General features: G+C 33.6%; 1 protein-coding gene across 2 annotated transcripts; it reads right to left on the bottom strand.

The window, feature by feature from the left end:
• Positions 1 to 5,210: 5,210 nt before the first annotated feature.
• On the bottom strand, positions 5,211 to 8,137 carry LOC140796875 (uncharacterized). 2 transcript variants are annotated; one of them, XM_073150035.1, is made up of 2 exons: positions 7,735 to 8,137; positions 5,211 to 5,451 (listed from the first exon to the last, which is right to left on the bottom strand). In XM_073150035.1, the coding sequence occupies exon 1, from the start codon at positions 8,034 to 8,036 to the stop codon at positions 7,746 to 7,748; it is 291 nt and encodes a 96-aa protein (XP_073006136.1). In that variant the 5' UTR covers positions 8,037 to 8,137; the 3' UTR covers positions 5,211 to 5,451; positions 7,735 to 7,745. The 2 variants fall into 2 exon arrangements, with proteins under 2 accessions (XP_073006136.1, XP_073006135.1); XM_073150034.1 differs by having other exon boundaries at positions 5,211 to 5,448.
• Positions 8,138 to 9,400: the final 1,263 nt, after the last annotated feature.

The raw sequence follows: 9,400 nt of genomic DNA, 5'->3' as shown, positions 1-9,400 counted from the left end.
CACGACGTTTATGGATGGAAGTGTTGTCGAACTTTTATAATTTACACCCTACATCTTTCTATTATTATTAATTTTGTTATTAACGACCCATTTTATGTGCATTTGTATTTACCTCGTGCAAAAAGAAAAAGAAACAAAAAGGATTATACATTCATAACAAAATACGAATTTTTTTTTAATATTTTGAACTATGCTTCATCTTTTTTTGTTATGAATTTGATCTGGATTGATCCGGATGTAAGAAAATTATAAAAATTTAGGTGGAGGTAGCCTCATCAATATGGTTCTAATAGATCTAGCTTCATCTAAATCAAAGGTCAGAATGAAAAGTTAAAAATAAAATAGTGAAGATAGATTAAAGAAGGTAGAATAGTAAATATTTGACTGACATCGGAGGGTACGGATGGCGAAGGGTGGTGCTGGATGGTCGTATTGTAGGGTGGCTGCTGGAGGTAGGAGGTGGCTAGGGTTTGGAAAGTTAAGATATTTCTAGAGCTATAATCTACTCCTAGAAAGATAAAGCAATTTAACGGCCAGATAAAAGATAAGAACGAAAATAATAACCGGCTAAATTCAGATTTCTTCCAATAATAATTATCAACACATGTCTACTTAAATAAGAGTAAAATCCTTAACGGATGAGATACACCCTTGAATGATCCGATTTATTTAAAATTTAAAATAATATAACTCATATGGCGGATCGTAACATTTTTATCCAGATAAAACCTCACATAAAAATCTAGGGCAAGAATTGGATAATCCGCTTGAATTTTATCCAACTAGTTTTTCATCCTTACACTGATGCAATCTTTTCTTTTCTTTTTTTTTTTAATTTTTTTATTAAAAAATATGATTTTAATTCCTGGAAGGCACAATGAATTAGCAGAATTCCTTCTGGAATAAGATTTTGGAGAGTGTAATTATTGAGTTGCTTCCCTTTATAATGCTCCAATTAACAAATATGGTACGATAACTATTACTTCTTTAAGGATATATCAATTATACAAAAGACATAATAAGGTTGGACGCATGTCAAATAAATAGAGTTAATTATTCCATTTATTAATATACTTTAAAACTGTAATAAATAAAGCTCTAAAAAAAATTATAGTTGGGCACAATGCGACCAACCACACTATGGTCTACCTCTTGCTCAACACGTAGCTGCATGTTTGCATGTTGTTGAGACTAATCCCATCAACCTCTCTCTCTCTCTCTCTCTCTCTCTCTCTCTCTCTCTCTAGTTCCACATGAGTATAGGATCACCGGGAGCATTGTTGACGTCCTCATCTCGCCGGTGAGCTCCTCTTTCTTCTTCTTCACTCTCTCTCTTTCTTTATCTCCTCTCTTGTTTTTGGCCTCGAGCTCGTTAGAGTTGAGCCGCCGACGAGAGACCTACTGTTGAGTGGTCACCAGTGGTCTTTCCCCCCCTCTCCTACGAGCCATTTTCCTCCTCCCTCTCTTCTCCTTCTCCTCTCTTCTTCTTTTTTTTCTTTCTTTTCCTTTTTATTCACTATTTCTTCTAAACTAAATCTTAAATTTTAATTTATTTTTTCATTTCCTGTTAATTAGTTATTTAATTATTGTAGCTAATATAAATTATAGTTTTTCTATAAATTAGTTTAATTATATGATTCACACATAATTATTATAGAGATTAAATTAATTTAAATTCTATTAATTATATTTTATTTATGTATTAGTCAAATTTTGATAGTTTATTGTGACCTACGTGGCTTCCATCAAATTACATAGTGTTCTAATATGATTATTATAGATTTAAATTTTCATACATTAATATGTCTATTTGGGTTATAACTACAAATACTTAGAATCAAATTAATTTAATTTCTATAACAATTATACGCTAATAAATATAGTAATTATATTATATGTATCTTACTAATCATGGTATAACTAATTTAACTTATGAGAAAACTATAATTTAGATTAGCTACAATAATTAAATAACTAATTAACAGGAAAGGAAAAAATAAATTATAACTAAATAATTAGAATTACCCTACTGTAGTACCCCTGCTACAGTGCTGACCGGTGTAGCGCTTTGCTGGAAACAAGAAACAGTGAAGAAGAGAAGAGAGGAGAAGGAAAAGAAGAGAGGAGAAGGAGAAGAGAGAGAGGAGAGGAGGGGAACTAGGCTGCAAGGGAGGGGAACGGCTGCTGGTGGTCACTCCGTGGCCGGCCTCTCGCCGGCGGCTCATCTCTCCGCTAGCCTAAGGCCAAAATAAGAGAGGAGAGAAAGGAAGAGAGAGAGAGAGAGTGAAGAAGAAGAAGAAGAAGAAGAAGAAGAAGAAAGAGGAGCTCACTGGCGGCGGGATCGGTACGTCGTCAACGCTATCGCGAAAGAGAGAGCGACAGAAAGACAGAAGCCGAGAGAACGAAGAAAGAGAGAGAGCGGGGTCCTCGTGGCCTCTGCCGAGTGGCCGGTGCCTCGGTCGTACTGAGAATAGTTTATTAAGCTTCCTTTCTCCATGCATTCATAGAGAAGGTACTTGTGTTGAGAAGTAGGAGCAATAGCCATAAAGCTTCACTATATTTTGATGGCGAGTTCTTGCCAATGCTTCTATTTTATCTCTACAAAGTTGATCATCTACATTGGACGATTCATATTCTAGTGCCTGAATTTTCTTCACAGAAACTGTCTTTCCAATTAGTAGAGTAGAGTGACTTTGTAAACACTTCCCATATGCTCCTGTGCCAATGAGATACTTGTCGCTAAACTTCTCGGTTGCTTCGATAATGTCCTTTTATACATCTTGTTCATCAAAGTTCCATATTAAGAATGCTTCTAAGGAAATCAAACATGGTTGCAAGATCCACATAGTTGCAGACTTTTGAGCTTGTAAGCCTGCAAGCATTAAGAATATGTTCTTTTTTCTATGTCTTAAGAGCTTGCGAGCATATTAGTTCACATAATTATGAGCTTACAACCCTGCAAGCATTAGGGTTAATTTTTTTTTTTTACTTTAAGAAGTCTTGCAAGCAAGAAAATTTTCTTTTGAAAGAAGTCTTTGTGGGCTTTCCGGCCCGTAACTATGCATGGTTGTGGACTATTTTTTATTTTTTTCATATCACATTAAAAATAAATCCGCAACCATTATTATATGTAAGTTATTTATAAATAGAAAATATATAAAATAAAATTTGATATATAGATGTTATTATTATATTTACTGTGACATGAAAAAATTAATACTAATTTTTGGAAAAAAAATAAGAAATATTATTAAATCACAACCATATATGTCACCTGGTTGTGGACCGAAAGCCCTTAACTTTTTTTTATTCTTTTTTGGCGTCTATAGGGATTGGTAGACATATAGTTATTGATTTTTTTGTGTGCAAGTTTACATTTTTGTTTTCCTTAAAAGTTTGTAAGCCCACAAGAAATTTTCTTTTTCTCAAAAGAACTCATATGGTAAAAGTTTGCGGGCATAGGTTGTAAATTTGCGCGACTGTAGGTTTGCCTACAAAGTGGTTCCGGATATAGATATGATATGGGAGAGTGAAAATAAATTAACTAACAAACTCTAGTAGAGTTTGTGGGTATCTTTCTTATGACTAAGGAGGCGGTGATTGATTCAAATCAATTATTCAACAACACATATAACTTAAAACTTAGACTAGACAGTTTAATATATTAATTAAAAATTTAGTAAAAAATCTTAGTGTCTCTATATCTAGAGACTACGTTCTAAAGCAAGAGGGGACGTATGGCGGTGAAAGTGTTGAGGATAACACCAAGACCATCCATCGCCCAGGAGGTGGCCGACATAGAGGAAGGTGAAGCTCCATGGCCGGCAGCCATGGAACCTTCCCTTCCATACAATCACTGGCAATCTGACAAAAGGATAACACTACAACCATACAATCATTGGCAATCTGACAAAAGGATAACACTACAACCATCCATCGCCTAGGGGTGGGGAAAGCTCACTAGCTGAAGGGAAACGAGGTTAGAAGTCGATGGATAATGCGACGAAGCTCCTCGGGTCGATAGGAGGTTGGCGAGGCTACGATGGCGTGCGACCACCATCAAACACCTTTGGCTAGGAGGTGGAGGTGAAAGAGGAGGAAGATGCAGATGATCAGTGAGAGAGATGTTATGTTTAATGGGAAGAAGGCTGTGGATCCCCAGATGGAAAAGAGAGATGTATTAGACTCAAATAATGGTAATTAGTCTGCATCTGTAAGTACCATGGTGGTCATATTCTATTAAGAAAAAAAAATGAAACTTTATAATTAATTATTCACCCCAAAATTTAACATGTTATAATGTGATTCTATCCTAATAACTCCATAATCTCCAAACCTGATGAATGTCATATTAAAAGTACAATTCCATAAATCAAGTTCATTTCCCCTACATATTTCTCTATAAATGAGTCAAGTCGATTATACCTTGATTAAGAATAATCCTGTGATAATAAAATATACATACCAAGAAGATTTCTTCGGAATATTAAGATCAACTTGACATGTCCAAAACTATCCTGATGCTATTATCCAAGTTCAATCGATCTGTGCAAAGTCCAATTCATGTATTATTTGGCAAAACAACTTTAATCATCAATATAGTGCTAGTATCCAGATTCACCTACTTACAAAGCCATACAGATAGGACGTAGTAAAAATTCTACAATACATACAATATATTAAACTTCAGAGGATCATTAATAGAAATTTATAAATTTTTAGTTTGCAGGAAACAAATCAATAATCAAGTAGGCTATTTGCTTGATTACATGTCGCAAGTTTATTCCAAACCATAAAGCCACAGGTAAATTTTAATAAGATTATCATAACAGTACAATGATGGAATCAGCAAAGAGACAATAACTAGATTACTAACGTTCTGTTTGGATGGAGAGAATAAATGAGAAGAGAAGAGAAAGAGAGGAGAGAATAATTTTCTTCTATCTGTATAGAACTATTAGTAATTGGCCCCCAAAAGTGGAGACAAAGTTATCCTTTCTCTTCTTTCCTATAATGTATCCATACAGGAGAGAATTATCTTCTCTTCCTTCTCTTTTTCTCTCAATCCGAATGTTTACATTTGGATGAGGACAAACGTCATACAATCAGACAAACAGCTCAACTTATTGCAAAATATCAACTACTAGACACTATGAGTCGTAACCTTTAAAAGCCCAAAAAAAATGTAGGAGCAGGCAAACAGGTTGTAATTGGAGGAAGAAAGCAGGTATTGTTTACCATGGAATTCTAAAAGCATTCCATCAAGTATTTATGTGAAATTGAATCATTTCGTAAGTGCAAGATAAAATCTAGCACCAACTACAGTCACAGCATGCCAGACATCAACAACACAAAAAGTAGCAGCATTTAAACCAGATCCAGGATCACGCACAAACATATTGCCACCTCCCGTACAGTTTTTGCCACTCTCCGAAGCCTAAGAAGTGCCTGCTAAAGAAAGACATTTTGATAACATTACAACATTTAAATATCTAGATAGCATATTCAGGGGAAAATAAGATTTTCAATCAAGGGTCAGTTTGAAAATGGAGCATGCAGCAATTAAAATCTAACTAGCATCCACCATCAGAAAACAATAACATAACTTGCTATACTGAAGAAAAAAGAGCAACAAAATGAATATGGTTTCCAGATATATGCTGCCCAAAACAACATATCTGTTTGCATATATACACAACAAAGGTAGTAGTTGCTCATATACCCAACCATTCACATGGTGTCATCTAAATATAGGGTTATAAATACAAATTGCAAATTGTAGGGTACATATGCAAGTACCAGACTGTTGGATTGGCGCATATGCAAGAACAGAAATTTAAAAGGGATTTGTGTACTCTGTTTAAGAGATTATTTTACCTTTAAATGAGCATATATGCAAATGAGCATCTTCTGAAGGTATACATGGAAAATAAACAAAATTAGGATAATGATGTCACAAATGATCCCATCACCGTTAAAATGTCTTTTAAAAATAAACTTAGTCATAGTCTTGAATATCAGAAGTATCTTATTATGACATTGAGGAGGCAACACATCTATTGTTTCCATGATTGTCATATTCGTCCAAAAAATAAGCTTCAGTATCCACATAGAAACTGTTCTATTGACAAACACAGCGAGATTAAAGAAAAAGAACAAAGATTTTCAATGAAAAAATCTCAATCAAACAGTTTTACGATGAAATACTAATGGCTAATGAATTGGGTAAACCTTTAATGAGAAAAACTAACATAACTACTACTATCCGGTTTTAAAAATTATTTTTTGCTGGCACATTTCATAAGAAGTCTTTCTTGTACCACTATCTGTTGATATTACTGGAGAAAAAACTTATTATAAGCTAGAATGATCTAAATAAAAAGCTCCCTACCTCCAGTTCCAAACAAAACAAGTTTGGAGGTCAATTAGTTCTCGTAACAATATTGCAATTTGATCTTGTCTCAGTTGTGCACAGTTCCTCTAGAAGAGTCCATATAAGGGAGGGGGCAGGAATTATGACCAGTCCTTTTTCTTCCATCCATTAGTTGTGTGGGCTACAATTTATGAAGCATGGATACAGTATGCCAATACAGTAAATCTTAAAAGATAAGGATACGATCAACACGCTCAGAATATGTGGCTCATATATGTATATATTTGTGTCTAGATATATGTATTATTGTAGTTGTATACTTGCATTTCCTTAATCGAGGAATTACAAATTATTGTTGCATGTAATAGTCTATATAAGGAGACCTCCAATTTATTCATTAAAAGAACTACTGTGCTTGCATAAACAATGGGTCACCATATTACAAAGTGTTTTACATTATTACTAACTAAATTTGTAAGATAAACAAGATAATTCTATCTATAAAGCTTGAACATTGTAACATGATATCTCATATAGATCATAAAATCAAAACAAGAAACTCAAAGTTTTCAGAAGGTAAGGGTTTCCTTCAATTTAACTCTTGTTGAGTAGGAATCTTGAAAGTATCCAAGAAACATCCGAGATGTATCCACAACATTAATTTTATTCGATAAAATATTTGATACTTATCTGAAAGCATCCGATGAGTATCTTATCCGATTATCGGATATGGATACAATGAGAGTATGAAAGTATCCGTGCTGCTTAAGATACAATCTGTACTTTCAACTCTTATTACTTGCACAACTTTTCACTAAATTCCACTATCTAATACTTAGTCAAGTCTTCGGCCCCCTACAAAAGGTTTCTAGGGTGCCATCTAGGTAGGTATCATCTGTGCAGACATTATATGAACCTTATGCTCTTGTCAACAGAAAGCCTGGGAAACAAACTCTAAACAGCTATCACTTAAATAAGTCTGTGTTAAGGATGTTATACACCCCACAAGAAAGTTTGGAGAATTCAACAAAATTTTAGTGTTTACATAATAAACAACGGGCTATCTACGATGGCAAAAAAGATCATCATAGCACAATTTTGGGAAAATAATCCATATGGAGATTTCTCCTTCACATAGATAGTTAACATTGGGTCCGGTACTAAGCGATTAAAGAACAAAACAGCACAAACAACACCAAGTTCCTTTTGGTCAAAAAAAAGAAAAAAAAAAACACCAAGTTCCCAACTTTCACCCAGAAACACCAACAGGCGAAAACTACTGACGGGGGTTATGGTACAAAAAAATACCTAAAATTGCAGATAAAAACCATGAATTGAAGAAGGAGCGAAAAGCGTCTTACAGAGATGGTTCTCAATCGCGCGAAGATTTGATGGTGGTCGGCGGTTGGTGGAGGAGGAGGTCGTCGTAGGGATCACGGCGGCCAGGGGCTTGACTGATCTGGGCGTCAGAGTAGAGCTGGGAATTGAAGCGGTCGAAGGTCCAGAAGCCGTAGGGACGAAGGGGGAGGTCCCGCATGGCCTTGGTCTTCTCGCACCTCTCCTTCATCGCGTAGACGTGCTCGCGTTGCATCTGGTCGCGCTTGTGTGGGTCTTCCATCATCCGAAGGATTAGATTCTCCGCGAATTCCATTACAAACTTCATCTCTCTGGCTCTCTCCCCCCTTTCTCCTCCGATTTGGTACCCTTCTCGAATGTACGATAAAAATCACTCGCTACAATAGGCTTAGGTCATATACGGAGCCTTTTGTGGGATAAATTAAGAGAGAGTATATATATATATATATATATATATATATATTACAAAATCACCTAATTTTATTATGTTTACACCAAATCATTCTTGCTTTATTTGTGAGCAGGGAGATAAAGTTTTGTGATTCATTTTATGCTTATTTTCTGAAAAGAAACATTATTTTTTTAAAATAAGATTAAAAAAATAGATAATACCTTTTTTCAAACTTACCTATGGCTATCAAAATAATCAAGCTGTCTCGAATTCAGCTCGATATAATTATAATATATATAATATAAGTAATATTTATATACTATATTATGATTTTGTTATATTGTAAAATTTACTTAAGTTGAATGTTATATAAAATTTAGTTCTAAATTTTAATTTCTATTAGTTTATATTTTTGAATAAGGCATTATATTAAGCTTGATTTAAGCCTAAATAATGCTTAAATTTAAGCTCGGAATTTAACTTGAATTGATTAAGATTTGAAATTGCTTATTGATCGACTCATTTAAGCTCGAGTTTGAAATTAGTTCGAATTGAAATGATTTTAATTCAAGTTTAATCACAAATATAAGCTAGAAATTAATTTTAATCTAAGCTTGATTAGAACTCAGCTCAATTACACCCTTACTCTTATAAGCATCTTATCTTATTATTATTTTCACAAATCATATACAAGCTAATCAGATTTTCTTTTTATTTGAGGTCATCTGATATTCAAAATTTACCTAAATATATGATCAACGTACAATACTGAAGATATATATGTTTTATTTTATAATAGTTTATCATGATATTTTAAAATACATATTTGATCTATCAATCGGTGTCCGAAATCTTATACAATCTTCTTCAATTTTATTTCTCATAAGTATCTTCAAATTCGATCTTAGCAAGATCGGAATACGACAACTATAAAAACAATTTATTTAATATTTTGGTCATATATTTCTTACATAAACTTTGATCGGTATAATTTTAAATATATTAGAAAGCTTATCTTCAAATTTGATCTTGTTTGCTCCTAAATAATGTAATCATTTGGTAAATGATATTTTATCACCACTAAATAACATAATATGTTGATATGCAGTATTTTAGTCATCGTGTTAACTCCGATAACTATTATTTTAAATGCTTTAAAAATTATTAATTGTGAGTTGAAAGCTTAAAATAAATAATGTTATCTGCTAAAAAGTAACGCGATTCGTTGATAAATAACTTAACCCATTATTAAATTACATAATCCACTTTTATTCACTGTT

The sequence above is a fragment of the Typha latifolia genome, chromosome 10, assembly GCF_019914945.1.
Source record: "Typha latifolia isolate L0001 chromosome 10, TyphaL0001v2, whole genome shotgun sequence".
Taxonomy (NCBI): Eukaryota; Viridiplantae; Streptophyta; class Magnoliopsida; order Poales; family Typhaceae; genus Typha; species Typha latifolia.
The sequence above is the reverse complement of the archived record's forward strand: the minus strand, read 5'-3'. Positions and strand labels throughout refer to the sequence as shown.